General features: G+C 52.5%; 1 protein-coding gene across 4 annotated transcripts in view; it reads right to left on the bottom strand.

Annotated features, from left to right (window-relative positions):
* SLIT1 (slit guidance ligand 1) overlaps positions 1 to 16,878 on the bottom strand; it is a 192,587-nt gene that overhangs the window by 30,824 nt on the left and 144,885 nt on the right. For all 4 annotated transcript variants that reach the window (XM_012439394.3, XM_012439395.2, XM_064374018.1 and 1 more), the window contains 9 exons: positions 16,501 to 16,524; positions 16,218 to 16,362; positions 15,537 to 15,611; positions 15,216 to 15,359; positions 11,471 to 11,614; positions 10,990 to 11,156; positions 7,762 to 7,894; positions 5,460 to 5,528; positions 2,356 to 2,427 (listed from right to left, as the gene is read on the bottom strand). In XM_012439394.3, the coding sequence (XP_012294817.2) occupies positions 2,356 to 2,427; positions 5,460 to 5,528; positions 7,762 to 7,894; positions 10,990 to 11,156; positions 11,471 to 11,614; positions 15,216 to 15,359; positions 15,537 to 15,611; positions 16,218 to 16,362; positions 16,501 to 16,524 (973 nt within the window). The remainder of the gene's footprint in view (positions 1 to 2,355; positions 2,428 to 5,459; positions 5,529 to 7,761; positions 7,895 to 10,989; positions 11,157 to 11,470; positions 11,615 to 15,215; positions 15,360 to 15,536; positions 15,612 to 16,217; positions 16,363 to 16,500; positions 16,525 to 16,878) is intronic.

Raw genomic sequence — 16,878 nt, 5'->3', positions numbered from 1 at the left:
GCACTGTGTTAGCGCCTGGCCCCTCGGGCTCAGCTGCTGCCCAGGACATGGAGGCCCCTCTCACCCAGCAGCCTCCTCGTGCTCTGTGAAGGGAGTCAGCGCAGCCAGCAAGCACATGGGCTGGGCCCTAAGAAACTGGTGGCCTTGAGCATGCCCCCTAAGCCCCTTCTGCCTCAAATCAGTTCCCTTGGCCGTAAAATAGGGACAAAAATAATGCCAACTTGATAGGGCTGTCCTGGGGGCTAAATCCAGGTGAGGCTCTGATAGACCCTCAACAAAGCAGAGTTACTGTTGCTATGACTGAGAACATTCCCTAAGGGGCTGCCCCAGCAAGGCGCATAGGCGAGTTCACTGTGAAGGTGGCACCTGACCAGAACCTGCCTGCAGGGAGCTCACCATCTCAGCCGACCACTTCCAGGGTGGACAGGTGAAGTCATCTACAATAATTTACTATTGAAAAGCTGTGACAGTGAGGAAGGTGCTGTTACTACTCCCATCTTACAGATGAGGAGACTGAGGCCCTGAGAGGTGAAAGAACTTCTCCAGGGTCACATTATTAAGTTATTAAGAAGGGGCCAGGTGTGGTGGCTCACGCCTGTAATCCCAGCACTTTGGGAGGCTGAGGTGGGTGGATCACCTGAGGTCAGGAGTTTGAGAACAGCCTGGCCAATATGGCAAAACCCTGTCTCTACTAAAAATACATATGTTAACCAGGCATGGTGGTACACGCCTCTAATCCCAGCAACTCTGCTGGGAGGCTGAGGCCGGGGAATTGCTTGAATCCACCAGGTAGAGGTTACAGTGAGCCAAAACCTCGCCACTGCACTCCAGCCTGGGCAACAGAGTGAGACTCCATCTCAGGGAAAAAAAAAAGTTATTAAGAAGGGATTTTCATTATAGTTTTCAGTTTCCAGAGCCCACAGGCTAAGCCACTGTCCCAAAATGCTTCCAAGTAATTGAATCCATGCATGGCAGACAGACAGATTAAGAAGAGAAATCACACTTGCAATAGCTCCATGCTGGAAACAACCCCCGTGTCCCCTAGTCGACGAGTGGGTGAGCGAACTGCAGCACAACTGCCCCAGTACAGTGGAACACTGCTCAGCTATGAAAAAGAGCTTCCGGCACACGCACCACCACACCATGGATGAATCTCTAAGTCATCATGCTGGGCGCAGAAGCTAAGCAAAACCAAGTCTTTCCATTTGTGTGTAAAACCCTAGAAAATGCCAATATTAGCCAGGCATGGTGGCAGGCGCCTGTAATCCCAGCTACTTGGGAGGCTGAGGCAGGAGAATCACTTGAATCCAGGAGGCGGAGGTTGCAGTGAGCCTCCCACTGCTTTCTATAGTGACAGAAAGCAGATCAGTGGTTGCCTGGGTCTCGGAGCTGGGAGACGCAGGAACAGGGGATTATCAAGGATAGCACTTTTTTTGTTTTTTTTTTTTGGTTTGTTTTTTTTTTTTGAGACAGGATCTAGCTCTGTCACCCAGGACGGAGTACAGTGGCGTGATCTTGGCTCAGTGCAACCTGTGCCTCCCAGGCTCAAACCATCCTCCTGCCTCAGCCTCCTAAGTAGCTGGGACCACAGATGTGCACCACCATACCCGTCTAATTTTTTGTATTTTGTATTTTGGCTTAGGCTCACATCTTGCTCCTGGAGACTGGCTGGGTCAGGGCCCCTTCCTTTCTTGGGTACTGGCTCTACTGTTCCATCTGTAAAATGAGGTGTTGGAAGGTGAATGGGGTTTCACATGTTACCCAGGCTGGTCTCAAACTCCTGACCTCAAGTGATCCGCCCACCTCTGTCTCCCAAAGTGCTAGGATTAGAGGCATGAGCCACCATGCCTGGCCGAATGCTCTTAATTTTTTGTTTGTTTGTTTTTTGAGACTGAGCCTTACTCTGTCACTAGGCTGGAGTGCCTGGCTAATTTTTGTATTTTTGGTCGAGCTGGGGTTTTACCGTTTTGGTCAGGCAGGTTTTGAACTCCTGACCTCAAGTAATCTGCCCGCGCCTGCCTCCCAAAGTGCTGGATTACAGGCATGAACCACCACAACCTGCCGAGAGTTCTCAATTTTTGACCTGGTAACTACACATGTGCTAGCTTTTTGATTATTTGTTAAACTGTACATTTAATTATTATTTTCCGTATATACCATATGTTGTAGTTCACAATGAAAGATGTTTTTTGAAAGTCTTTTAGGCTCTCAGGCCCAGTATCCTCTCCAGCACGCATGGTGTCTGCACGTGAGGGATCGGGGAGCAATGCACAGCACAGGCTGGAGCTGAGGAATGACTCACAGCCGTGGCCCCACAGCCCTGTGGCCCCCCACCCAAGCTCTGCTGGGACTCACAGAGTGGTCAGCTGGCTCATGTTGGTGAAGGAGGAATTGCTTAAGGAACTGATCTTGTTGTTGCTCAAGTCCCTGGAAAAGGCAAAGGCATCATGGTTTAGAAAGAACTCATTCAGCCCTGGCTCATGGTCATGGGCTTCTTCAAGCCCTCCCCGACTCTGCCCAGGGCCATTCCCCAGCCAGGTTAACCGGGGTGGAGAGGAGCCCAGGTGCACAGCCTTGGCTCACAGCGCTTGCTTAGCTACAGCCCTGCACTGCTCCCTCAGCTCCCTCAGGTACCAGGGCTTGGCTCCTCCATTTCCTGACCCCCACCCCACCCTTCTGTGGGCAGAGCCAGGCTCTGCCCCTTCTCGCCATCGGAACACTCCCATCAGGGTGTCGGTGGCCTCTGGACCAGATCCAGGCAGATTAAGAAGGGAAATCACACTTGCAATAGCTCCATGCTGGAAACAACCCCTGTGTCCCCCAGCAGATGAATGGATGGGCAAACTGTGGCACAGCCACCCCAGTACAGTGGAACATTGCTCAGCTATGAAAAAGCTTCCGGCACACGCAACACCACCACACCACTCCTTTCTCTCCTGCCAGGACCTTAGCCAGGCTGGTTCAGGAGCCCTCCCTACGAGGCAGTCCTATGAGGGAGAAGGCAGCTCCGTTTCACAAAGACCCAGAGTCTCAGGGATCCATGACTCCCGAAGGGTCACCAGCTGGTTGGAGGAAGAAGCAGATTCAAAGCCTGTCCACCAGCCCCAAGCCCAGGCTGCTGCCATGGCCCCTCCCAGTCACCTGCAGCATCTGGCACAACTGACCACCTTCCTCCTCTTCTCAAAACTCCAGCCACCCTCATGCCTTTATTCCTGACCGTCTTCAGAGGTCTTTGGCTGTGCCTTCTCAGTCTCTGCTAGAAGCTTCCTTCATACTCAGCCAAGAGCCATGGGGATCGCTAAGCCCCATCTGTGCCCCATTTAGTCCAATCTGGGTGCCATCGGGGATGCCCCTGTGCTGATGGTGGCCCCCTCCCCCCAGTCCCAGCCTGTCCTCACATAAACTCCTCTGCCTGATGCCCACACTCAAACTCCACCCACATCTTGCATTCCCTCCCACACCCCATTCCCCAAGCTCCAGCTCCAGCAACGCCGCCTGCCCACACATCCGCCCTCTCGTCCCACCCATCTGATCCGCCCCTGGCTGGTGGCCCTGGTCACCTTTCGCACCCTGCCCTCCTTTTCCTCTTGAGTCAGCATTCTGTCTCTCCCGGTTCCTGCCTGGGGTTCTGCCCTCATCTCTCCCCCACTGCTTTGCCCCTTTTGATCCATCTGCCATGCAGGTGGCACCAGAACAGTCTGTGATGCAAAGCTGATGAGGCCACTTCCCCACCAAAACACTACAGTGGTGCCCACGTGCCTAGCATATGGACTCCAGGCCCTCTACTGGCCACCTCTCGGTGCTCCTGGGTCTGGCCTCTGCGCCTCCCTCCCTCTGCTCCCCGCCCCACAGGCTTCCCAGGCTTGGGATTCACTATGCTTCTTGAAGTCCTTCGAGCAGACCACACTCTGCTCCTGGACAGGCTGCTCCCTCTGCCCACCAGTGAACTCCAATTCGTGTTCCAAGACACCCTCTCCCCAGCCCCTCCCTGAGATTATCACATCCTCCTCCAGTTGCAGTCCTAATCACCACTGACCTCTGTTGGAAGCCTTATCACCCACCCTCCCCTCCCCCGCATCCTCCCTAATCCATGACAGTCTGGACAGGGGGCTGCAACTTCAGGGCCTTCACAGCTGCCCACTTCATGCACTCTTGGCTCAGGAAACACTTAGAAGATGCAACGATGTGCCCTGCCTTCACCTCCTCCTCCTGAACTTTCCTCTAATCTGATTCCAAGCCATCCCCCTATCTTTGGAGATACAGTTAAGTGCTCTACTGAATGTTCAACACACTTTGTGACCCTTCCCTGTGATGAGGAGGTGGCACTTCGGCCTCCAAGAGGCAGTTTCCCAGGAAGAACTCGCTCGACATGAGTCCTCTTTCCTCTCCTTGTCTCCTCAAGCGTATCCGAGCCACTAGTAGAGCTGTTTCAGGTTAGACCAAGGAAGGGCCGGGGAACTTGCAGTATTCTCTTTGGCACTGTCACCAGCCACTGAATCACACCCACTCTATCCCCTCTCCACGCCTCCCACCGGAACATTCAACACACACTGGCCAGGTCATTAAGCAAAGACAGATAAATCAGAGATTCCAAACCCTGTAAGCCAGAGCCACCCAAAGTACACAGTCCTTGAACTAACTTTCACCAGCCCACAATAACAAACTTGGGCCAAGATGCGGTCACCACGCATAGCTTCGTTTAGCTAACGTGATTTTCATAGCAAGACTTTCTCAACGAAGGAGGCAATATATTGATTTAGATTCTGGTGTAAGCGCCTTGTGTAATTACAGACCCATTACAAACAGTTCCGGGACTGACATGGGCCCACAGAATGCACTTGGAGTGCACTGCTCTGGGCTTCTTTTTGGTAGAATCTGGCCCAGGAGCAGATAAAGACAAAGTGAGGAGTTAAATAGGCTGGAAGACTAAAAGGAGCTGAACTTATTATCCCGAGGCTTATTTTGTATATCTCCATGGAGTGGAAAGTGTCAAAGGTAGAAATCACAGAAAAGCAAAGGTTAGCCTAAAGAAAACCTAGTTACAGGTATGTATTTGTAGCTGCCATCATTCATATTTTGTTTGACAGCTGAGCTGGACCGAGAAATCTTCCATCACCCTCTGCTTCTCCTGGCGCCTAACCTTGCAAGGATAACCCCTCTTAACAGTAGCAACCAGCCTCAAGGAGCTTTGGGGAGATGGGTGGGCAGGAAGAGGAGGTAGGTCCAGCCCAACAGGTCCCAGAACTATGCAATTGCTAATCGTGGCCACTAGGTGGCAAAACAGCTCTAGGCACACAGAGGGGACTTGGACGGGGATGGGAATGGGGATGAGGGAAGAGGGGGAAGGAAAAAAAGCGGGATCTGCCCAGAAGTGAGGTTTGTCAGAAATTCCAGGAAGCTAGAGTTCTGATGGTTAGATGCCAAAGGCCCTCCTGTCCTCAAGCGGCCTGGATACTCACACGAGCTGCAGGTACTTGAAGGTAGACAGCTGTCCTGGAACCAGCGTGAACTGGTTCCCGTCCAAATAGCTGCAGAGAGAGCACAGCAGCGTTAGTGCCCATCGCCACCTCTGGCAGTGCCCCACGCAGAGGACAGCCTTTCCCGCAGCCAGGGACTTCGCTCTCACGTCCTCTCCTACACATAGGCCACATGATGGGCCGTAAGCCATTCTGGAATCGCTTATGAGAGGAGAAAATACGTACGTTGTTGAGGCCATGTGCTAGGTGCCACCCAGAGGACTTGGGAAAAGCCAAGAGACACGTGGCCTCTCTCGGTTCCCTTCCCGCTTCCCTTCTCACCCTCCCAGCCACCTCCTTGTCCACAGACACTCCCCAGGCCCCTGCCCTCCCCTCCCTACTCTGCTCTTTCCTGGCTAAATAGATCTGATTTGCACATTACTGCCCCGCCAGCTCCCAGGGCCCCCTCTCCACCTGCTGGTGTGGGCTCTGAGGTTGGTTCCGATCCAGAACGTCCAACCAGTTTCCCCTCATTCTAACAGTGCCCCTCGGCCTTCCTGCCATCCAGAATCTGCGCCCTGATGCCGCTTCTCCACCTCCCTCTGCGGCCAGTGCTGCTGCTGCTCTCTCGCAGTTTGCTTTTGTTGCGCTCTCACGCCACCCGCCGACCACGCCTGGGCGCCTGCGGCAGCCTCTTCTGTCTGTTCTCTGTACCTTGGACTTCCCCTCTGGCCTCCACTCTACCCACCGCTATCCAAGTCACTGTCCTTAAAACCAAGTCCACCAAAGTCCTCAGCCCAAAGCTTCCCAAGGTTCCCATTTCTACAGGACAGAGCTTAGGATTCAAGACGCTCTGAATCTCCCCCTCTTCCCTTCATCGCCGACCGTTCATGCCTCCAGCCTGGTGGTTGCTGAGCGGTGGCCCAATGCCACGAGCTGAGCCAAGCTGGGCTCCAGCACAGGACCTCCCACCCAATAACTGCAGCCTGCAGGACAGCTCTCCCCAACTTCCCAAAGCCCCAGAGAGCAGCCAAAGCAGGGCTGTGTCATCCTTACCCCTCACTTGGCTTCATACAAACTGACTTCCCACCCATCTCGTTTGATCCTCGAAGCAGCCCTTGTCCACATACCCAAGTAGTCCCATTTCACAGATGACAGAACTGAGGTTTAGGGAAGTTAAAAGATTTTCACAGGCTCTGAACTTCAGCATCCACTGTCAAAGGAGGTAGGCTGCCCCACCCGTCCCATTTTTCTCAGGGCTGCTAGGAGGCTCCGAGGAGGAAACAGGGACTCACGAGGTCTGCAGAGCACTAACTCTGCAGTGGGAAACGGGGTGAAGACGGGGCAGGCCAGGTGCAGGGAAAGGCTCGTGTGGGGTTGATGTGCTTGTGAAGAAAAGGTCAGCCTTGCTGGTAATGCAAGAAATAAATGAAAACCTCATCGCTGGTCCCGGGGGTGCAGGGAGAAGAGCTCAGCTTTGGAGGCCTGGAGGGCTGAACCCCAGAGGACAGGAAGAGCTCAGAGGTCAGGAGCTGGCCAGAGCCTTTCACTGGGAGGTGTCTGCTGAAGAGGTCCCAGCTTTCCATCCCTGTTTGTCATATGCATCTACGTCCACTCCTCCACATGTGCTCAGATACCAAACACAAATCAACTAGGATTTCAGCACTACCATCCTCAGTGCTGACCAGGGAGGCGAGAAGGCCACCTTCTCACATGGTCGGCGGGAGTGCAAAGGAAACAGATTTTCTGGGAAGACCATCAGGAAAAAGCAGCGAGAGTCCTAAAAACACACCTCTTCTTTGCCCAGCGATTTCAGTGAAGGGTGTTCACACTGGTGCTATTTATGACAGTAAAAAAAAAAAAAAAAAAAAATTGGAAATGACTTAAATATCCAACAAAAGAGGGGTTGTTATCTGGATCCTGGTAGAGTCATATGAAGAACATTACGCTGCTGGTACAAAAATCATGTTTGTACGTCTTCCTGACACAGGAGAGTGCTCCGAGAGATGACGGCAGGTGGGAAGGAAACGTCTTCCTTACTTTAAAGGCGGAGCTTAAAGGGAGGAAGCACTCACCCACCATATGATCATCAGGTGACCACAGAGGGGGATTAAAGAGAAACTCAAAGCCTTCCCGGAAGCAGTGTTTTCTGCAAAGCCTGAAGCTTTGCAGAAAAGCTCCTAGTCAGCTAATGCCTGCTTTTGGTCACCTCCTCCTCCGGCTGCCAGGCCCCAGCCCCTCTGGAAATGCCCCCACCGCCCCTGTCAGGTGGACCCAGTGAAGGGGCAAGGCCTGGACTACTCACAGTTCTGTGACGTTCTTGGGGACGCCCCTGGGCAGGGCCCGCAGGTGCTTGTTGCTGCATCGGACCACGGTGTCCAGGCAGGCGCACTCCTGTGGACACTGTGGGCGGGGCAGGCAGCCCCCCTCCTCTTGGCCTGGGGAAGAAGGTACAGAGTCCCCGTCAGGGAGGGGGCTGTAGGTCCTCCTACAGTCAGGGCCACTTTCTGGGGCCACTCAGAACAGAAGACCCTTCTGACAGTACCTCGGCCACCGGTAAGTCTCTGCACCACACCTCCCCGCCAGGCACCACCACCACCAGGGACGAAGCCCCGTGGAGCAGTTTTGAGGTTAAAATAGGTCTTGAGTTGATCTCTTTCTGCTCAAACTCAAAGTGGACCTGGTCAAAGTAGAGCTGGAGGATGGGCCCCACACCATCCTGTCCTGGAGTGCCTGCTACTCCAGGCACTGGATTGACATCATCTCCTTAACAGCGCAGGCAAGGGTGCAGCGTCGCCCCTAGAATGCAGGCACATGGAGGACAGAGACCTGGGCCTCTTTTCTCCTCTTGTTCACTGATAGAGCCCAGCACCTGGCATGCAGCAGCCCTCACAACAGAGGACTTGAGTGAATGAATGAGCAAGCGGATGGATTTCCATTTCACTGAGATCTGGAGAGGTTAGGCAACTTGCTCGATTCATAAAGTTGGCCCAAGGCAATACAGAGTCTGAGCCCAGGTTAGGCTGAAGCAAAATCTGAGCTCTCATTACACCATCCCGTCATTGATTCATTCATCTATTTAATAAATATGTGCCTTCCTTTCTGCTGATTGGGTGTCAGAGGGATGATAATGTCACACAATCAGAGATCTTGAGGACACTAGTATGTGGGTGGCACATGCTCCCTGTGACAGTGACCATCAGTTACACAGGCTGCCTGTGTGCAGGGCCTGAGTGATAAGGGTGAACCCACTGCATCCTCAGAACAGCTCTCTAGTGAATGTGTTACCGTCAGCCCATTGCAGCAGTAAGGAAACTGGGGGCAGAGTGTTCAGAAAGTTGCCCCAGCCTGGAAGAGGTGGCACCAGGACCGGAATCCAACCAAGCAGGCTTCCTCTGGAACCTGCTCCATTGACCACCACCTCTCAGCAGCAACATCTCAAAACTATTCACATCCTCTCACCTCTAGGGAGCTGTTCTAAGGGGGAGTGGAAAATATGTGTAGGGAGCATCTAAGAGGGTGCTCCTGGCAGCATGATACATTGGAGCAGGACTGGGAGGTTGTCTGAACTCCCAGCAGCAGGGGGCTGCTTACACCAATTGTGGTGCCTTCCAGACAGCGTCCATCCTGCTGAAAGGTTTTCACAGGTGGCCCTGCAAGACCCCCTGTGTGCCACACTTGTGCACATGAGCAACAGCAAAGGTCTGGAAAGCCACACAGCGAATGTTGACAGGAGTCATCCAGGGTTGGGACGTGGAGGCCAGGGGGTGGTGGGCACATCAGTAATCTTTTCTTTTTTTTGAGACAGAGTCTCGCTCTGTTGCCCAAGCTGGAGTGCAATGGCACGATCTTGGCTCACTGCGACCTCCACCTCCTGGATTCTAATGATTCTCCTGCCTCAGCCTCCCAGATAGCTGGGACTACAGGCATGCACCACCGTGCCTGGCTAATTTTTGTATGTTTAGTAGAGAGGGGGTTTCACCATGTTGGCCAAGCTGGTCTTGAACCTCAAGAGATCCGCCTGCCTCAGCCTCCCAAAGTGCTGGGATTACAGGCTTGAGCCACCATGCCCAGCTTGTCAATAACTTTTTAAAATCCTCCTCCTGGTTGCCTGTGGTTGTTACTGTTTTTAAGGAATAAGGATGCATTTCTTTTGTAATAAGAAGAATAAAAAGAAACTGTTTCTTGGGGGAAAAAATGCTTCCAAAGGATAGTTAATGGCATGAGAAAATGCCCCAAAACATACAGTTAGGTTTTAAGCAAATCAGAAATTTTTAAAAAGACTTGCAAGCTATTACTATATAAATTAATAAAATATATATGTGAATAGTATAGAGTCTTTTTTAAATTTTAGAAGTTGGAAGCAAAAGTGTTCTTAGTGAATTCATTAATTTTGTTTAGAAAAATACCCTGATGGTGTTTCTTGGGGTGAAAGTCAAAGCTCCCCACTGCCACGTGGCTGGGCCGAGTCAGTGGTGGCGGGGAGCTGCCACGGGGAACAGGCTGCGGCAGGTGGGGGGCGGGGAAGGGAGAGACCAGGGAGAAGGGAGGCACCTCAGCACCTAGAAGCGGAGAAGGGGGCTGGAAGCTGAGGTCAGCCAGGGAGAAATTCCTCGTGGCAGGGTGCTAGAGGCGCTACGGACAGGATGGCTGCACTGAGAAAAATCTGCTTCCAGCAGTGACCTTGGGTGTTTGGTGCTGTGGGGAAAAAATGAGAGGCGGGGCTACCCTGAGAAGTCACAGGAAACAGGGCATTGGAGCAAAAAGTGACCAGGGCTTCCTACATATGGGGGAGGGGACTCAAAAGGGTTCCATTGCATGTTAAGATAAGGTGACCCCATGAGTCTAGAGTACTTAGGGACAGCCAAAAGGCAAGTCTGAGTTAACCAAACATACAGAAACTGCACTAGGCCAGGCTCAGTGGCTCACCCCTGTAATCCCAGCAGTTTGGGAGGCCGAGGTGGGCAGATCACCTGAGGTCAGGAGTTAAAGACCAGCCTGACCAACATGGAGAAACCCCATCTCTATGAAAAAATACAAAAACTAGCCAGACTTGGTGGCAAATGCCTGTAGTCTCAGCTACTCAGGAGGCTGAGGCAGGAGAATCACTTGAAGCCGGGAGGTAGAGGTTGCCGTGAGCCGAGACTGCGCCATTGCACTCCAGCCTGGGCAACAAGAGTGAATTCCATCTCAAAAAAGAAAGAAAGAAAGAAAACTACACTAAAATGTGAACTGTTTTCTCTGAGTGATGGGATAATAGGTAAAGTTTATTTCCTTCTTTTATCCATATTTTCCCATTTTTTAATGATAGGAACTTTATTGCTCTTATAACCACACAAAGACACCACCAGGCGAGGGTGAATCCTCGCCTCTCCTGAACACAAGGCCTCCCTCCCCACTGAACCTCTCCTCTCAGGGGCATGCCGGGGTGCTGCCTGCTCACCCCCATCCTCCTAACCTGCCCCACCCCGCTGGTTGGACCTAGGGCGCCCTGTCCCTTGCTACTGGCGGAGGGTGGGGGGGCGCGAGTTACCTTCCTCACACCTGAAGTCAGGGAAGGCCACGTCCTGCAGGGGAATCTGCCGCAAAAAGTCGGGGTTCTGGCAGCGAGGGTTCCCCGTCACGATCTTGCGCTTCCGCAGCCAGTCTCCCAGCCAGGCCAGCTGGCAGTTGCAGTTGAAAGGGTTAGCCAGGAGGTTCCTGGAAGAGGCAGTCCAGGTGGCCATGGAGACACCCTGTCCCTCAGCAGTGCCAGCAAACCTCTCCTGTCCACCATAGCAGGACGTGCCACACTCTGGCCACATGGCACTCTGTCCCAGACCACCACCCATCACCAAGAGGACCGGCTCTCAGGACCAGAGGGAGACCTTCAAATGTGGAACCCAGTTTCAGCAAACCACGAAGACCCAGCATCCCCAGCCTGAGCTCTTTCAAAGTGGCTGCCCAAGAGGACCATGCCCTTGGGACGGCTGCTTCCAGAGCCCCTGCCCGCCTGTCCTGGGGGCCGGACTCACAGCGTGGAGAGGGACTGGAGGGTGTCAAAGGCCCCTGGGGACACGGTGGTGATCTGGTTGTCGTAGAGCGAGAGCAGCCGGACATTGCGCAGGCCCGTGAAGCTGTCATTGTGGATGCAGCTGATGCGGTTGTTCCGCAGCATCCTGGGGAGGAGGAGCAGGGAGGGAGGAGGAGGAGCAGGGAGGGAGGAGGAGGAGCAGGGAGGGAGGAGGAGGAGCAGGGAGGGAGGAGGAGGAGCAGGGAGGGAGGAGGAGGCCTTTGCTGGACCATGCAGCTTCGGCCACCGTGGCGCGTTCACAGTTCTCCTCCATAGGTGCCAAGCCACAGAGCCAGGAACACGTGCCAGGCAGGCCCCGGGCAGGTGAGGCAAGTTCTACACACCTGTGCTCACTCCAGACTGCCCCTGCCTCTGAGAAGCCTCAAGGCTCTGTCTCCCTCTCTCCCTGCCACTGTCCTGGCCTCGCCCCCATGCCCTGCATGCCCAGAGTTCCTGCCCGTCTTTAGACCACATTCCACATCAGTGCCCAGGAGACTTTCTAAAACCAAATCCACTATGTCACTCTCCAGCTTAAAGCCCACTCACAGCCTCCAAACTGCCCACAGAGTCATGTTCGAACTCCTTCCTGTGACCTGAGACCATGTCCACCTGGACCCAGACCATCTCAGCCCTGGCACCTGCCTGCCTCCCGAGAGATGGACCAGCCCTCAGCCTGCTGCTCCACTGTGACAGCTTTCTAGAATACTCTTTTTCCTCATCTACATCTGGAAAAGCTGCTGTTCATCTTCAAAAACCCAGCTCAAGCCTGATGCAGTGGCTCATGCCTGTAAAAACCAGCACTTTGGGAGGCCAAGGATTACTTAAAACCAGGAGTATGAGACCAGCCTGGGCAATACAGTGAGACCTTGTCTCTACCAAAAAAATAAAAAATTAGCGAGGCATGGTGGTGCGTGCTTGTTGTCCCAGCTGCCTGGGAGGCTAAGGTGGGAGGATCTCTTGAGCCCAGAGTTCAAGGTTACGGTGAGCTAAGATGGCACTACTGCACCCTGGCTGCCGGGGCGTCAGAGCGAGACCCTGTCTCCCTACACAACAATAACAACAAAATCAGCTCAATTTCACTCCTCAATCAAAAGTATAAACAAAAACCAAGCCAACACAGAATAGCGAACTCACAAAAGAAATTAAAATGTTTACCAACATTCACAAGTGTTCAGTATTACTACCAATCAAAGACATTTAAGCAATATTGATTTTTTTTGCCTGCCAAATTGAAAAGAATGAAAGATATGATAATAAGAATAGTAATTATCACAATGAAGTCCAGACCTCTGAGTGACCGGACACTTCCACACACTGGCGGGAGATGCCTTTGTACCTCCCTGGAAGTGCACTTGGTAAGATGTATCAAAATCCCTAAAAAGACACTTTATGTTTTCACCTGTCTACTCCATCTTTAGGAATTCCTAACAAGAGTTTAATCATGCATTATACATGAACTTCACAATAAAGATATTGTTACAGGCTCAATGTGTTCCCCTCCAATTCCTATGTTTAAGTCCTAATGCCCAATGTGTTGGGACTAGGATGGAGGGGGGTCTTTGGGAGGTGATGAGGTTATAAGGGTGGAGCCCTCATGAACGGAGTTAGCGCCCTTACCAAGGAGATCCCAGAGAGCTCTCTTGCCTTCTTTCAACCATGTGAGGACATCATGAGAAGTCAGAAGTGTGCAACCCACAAGAGGGCCCTCACCAGAACCGTCCATGCAGGCACTCTGGTCTAAGATTTCCAGACTCCAGAACTTCTGTTGTCTATAAACCTCCAGTCTATGGCATCGTTATAGCAGCCTGAACCTCCTAAGGCAGGTATCAATACAACACGTCTTATAATAAAAAAAAATTTAGAAACAGCCTATGTTGCCAATAATTATATAATACATAGTAATTCAAATTGATGCAGAACATTTTTTTATATTAGGAATTAAATGTGAAATGGAAAAAAATTTTAATATGTAATGGTGCTCCTATTAAGTTTAAGGAAAAAGCAGGTTACTAAATAAAACGTACTATTCCATTAGAATATTTCTGTATGCATGCATGCATGTATGTATGTGTGTACATGTATGCGTATGCAGGTTTAGAGATATGTAAAAGACTGGAAAGACGGTCGTTTATACCAACAATTAACAGTGGTCATTTCTGGATAGTGACGGGGTATGGGCCCTTCTCTTCTCCTATCCCTATCCAAATCTTCCTTTGAAAGAATGCAACTGACCGGACCCAATGGCTCATGCCTGTAATCCCAGACTTTGGGAGGCTGAGGTGGATGAATCATGAGGTCAGGAGTTCAAGACCAGCCTGGCCAACATGGTGAAACCTTGTCTCTACTAAAAATACAAAAATTAGCCTGGTCTGGTGGTGGGTACCTGTAATCCCAGCTACTAGGGAGACTGAGGCAGGAGAACGGCTTGACCCAGGAGGCAGAGGTAGCAGTGAGCCGAGATCATGCCACTGCACTCCAGTCTGGGAGACAGAGCAAGATGAAAGAAAGAGAGAAAGAGAAAGAAAGAAAGAGAGAGAGAGAGAGAGAGCAAGGGAGGGAGGGAGGGAGGGAGCGAGGGAGCGAGGGAGCAAGGGAGGGAGGGAGGGAGGGACTGCACAGCCTCCACACCCTCATTCAAGGAATACTAGGTAAGCATAAAGAAAAATGAGGCAGCCCTATAGGAACAGCCTGGAAAGATGGCAATTCTATATTCACAGGTGAAAACAGCAAGCTGCAAAACACGGTGCATAATAAAATTCGCTTTTTGTAAAATAAAGCAACAAAAATCCATAGGGAGTCCCGTCACACATTCATTTACCTTCTATAAATTCCATGATACGTGCTCAGAGACAAATCTGTATCCTGCTGCAGATTTGGTTCTTACACCCAGCCAAGTGGCTTCTAGAGCTGTGCACCATATTCTAGAGCGTCCAATATAGTAGCCACTAGCCACATGTAGCTATTTAGATTTAAATGTATTAAAATAAAATGAAATTCAAAATTCAGTGTCTCAGTAGCACTAGCCACATTTCAACTGCTCCACAGCCACGCGAGGTAACGGGACTGGACAGCATAGACACGACACATTTCCATCTCTGTGGGAGGTCTGATGGACTGCCCTGCCTATGGGACACGCTGCACACCGCAGGATCATCTGAAGAGCCAGCACTGCCTGGGGAGATGTGGGGTATGTCCTGTATCATTCATGGAGGAGTGGATGACCCCAGGATCCCACTGAGCTCCAGGGGTCTGCTCAGCTCAGGCTGGGCTCTGGATTATGGGATCCCAGCATCTCAGGGACAGCGCAACACCCCTGCTCCCCCATCTACACCCACTGAGTCACCTTGGCAAGGTCATCCAGCCCCTCCTGCCTGCAGTAGTGCCAGCCACTCCTGAACTCACACTGTGCTCTTACAGCCTGGCCAGATGGTAATGGGAAGGGACCCCTAGGAGGGCCCATGTGTCTCCATCCCTTGATGCCAACCAGGCATCGGCCCCATGCCCCAGGGTACAAGAGAACAGACCTCGCCCTAGAGTCACCAACACTTGATGGCCTGTCCCAACACAGTCAGGATCCTCAGTTCTCCCCTGCCTCCTGCGAGCTGGGGCCAGGGGAGGGGCTCCTCCAGCTGCTCTCTCTTCCTCTCCCTTAGCTTCACCTACCTCCTGCAGCTGGCCCACCCTGCTCCCCAGCCCTTCACACTCACAGGGTCCTCAGGCCATCCAGACCCCGGAACATGCCGCTCCGGATGGACTCCAGCTGGTTGGCAGTCAGGTGCAGCTCACTCACAGAGGCTGCGCCCTCGAAGGCCCCGTCTTCAATTTCTGACACCTTGTTGTTGCTCAGGTTGCTGAGAGAAGAGGCGGTGGAGAGGATTACATATGGCCCGCACCCAGAGCTTCCTGCAGGCCACACCCCCATGCACAGAGCCCTGGCCCCCCAGTGAGGCTGCCCCCACCCCGGCATTTCCCTTCTCCATCCTGGGCCAGCATCCCGACAGACACCTTCCTGCTAGCGGGGAACTCACATTTTCTTCAGATGTGTAAGTTTTTTAAACATCCCAGTGGCCTCCAGGATGGAAATCTCATTGTTATTCAATCGCCTGTAAGAGGCAAGAATGAACTTACACATCCACAAATGATGGACATTTCAAATCCCTTCCAAACTGAGAATATCTGGGACTCAAACACAGAAGACTCCCAGAAGAATTTATCTGGCAAAGCCAACTGATCCTATTTCAAAGGAAGGCTGGGCCTAGTACTGGGGAGGATATGAATGGGGATATTTTTGACATTAAAAATGCCATGAAAAATTTACAGACATAAATGACAGATGCTTGCAGGCATCTATGCACATAGACATATGTGTACACAAATTCATGTTTTTAGATAGAGGAATAAAAATAACAAAGGATTTTGGAATCATATCCCCCAGAAGAAGAGAAATGCATCATTGAGACAAGCCATCCCTGATTCAGGCTGGTGACCTGCCCCAAGTGCCAAAGGCTGGCACCTGCATTTGAGGGGTGAGGAGGGCTGTGAATGAAGCAAAGGGCAGCAGGGTGGGGGCTTCTCCCTGCCCAAACCAGCGGGTGGCATGTCCTGAGCCAGAGGCTCAGGGGTTGGATCAAGAAAATCTGGGAGTAGGCCAAGGAGGGTTAGTGGCAGCTAGGGACAGGGGAGGGTTGGGGGGTGCTGGGGACCCTCACAGTTCAGCCGTGGACTGGGGGATGCGCTCGGGGATCTTGGTGAGCTTCAGGCTAGAGCACTCCACCATGCTAGCCTCACAGCGGCACTTGTGTGGACAGACCACGTCGCTGTTGCACTCGCTGTTCAGCTGGTAATCCTCCGTGCCTGCCACGAGAGGGCGGGGGCAGGGGCTGAGGGACCTGGGGCAGGCTCCCAGCAGTCTGGGCCAACCAGGGTCCCCAGCCTGCCCACCCACTCCCACCATCCCCACCAGGCTGGCCTTGGTATCCCCCACTCTCCTACCTGGAATGAAGTACTGCTCTTTGGCTGGGGAGAGAAGCAGAAATACCACAATGCAGGAATCAGCCAGGACCTGCAGGAGCAGCCCAGGCCCCAGTCCCACTGCTCAGTGGAAGGCACCCCAGACAGGGCTGAGAAGCCCATCTGCTCAGTCCCTGTGTGCAGAAGGGTGAGCTACAGAGCATGCGTGTTCCTTGCCTAGGTTGACGCTGGGGGCACCCCATCCAATTAAACCTCTTGCAAGGAGCACCAAAACCATCGACCTCTCACTTGCAATGGCATATGGTGGGGACTGTGCTAACTTTACAGATGGCATCAGATCCTTGACCAGGATCTAGGCTCAGAAGCTGCCCTACACTGTCCCCAGTCAGATGCCATGGG

This window comes from Aotus nancymaae, unplaced genomic scaffold, assembly GCF_030222135.1.
Source record: "Aotus nancymaae isolate 86718 unplaced genomic scaffold, 86718_ANA_hifiasm-v0.15.2.pri h1tg000010l, whole genome shotgun sequence".
Lineage (NCBI taxonomy): Eukaryota > Metazoa > Chordata > Mammalia > Primates > Aotidae > Aotus > Aotus nancymaae.
The sequence above is the reverse complement of the archived record's forward strand: the minus strand, read 5'-3'. Positions and strand labels throughout refer to the sequence as shown.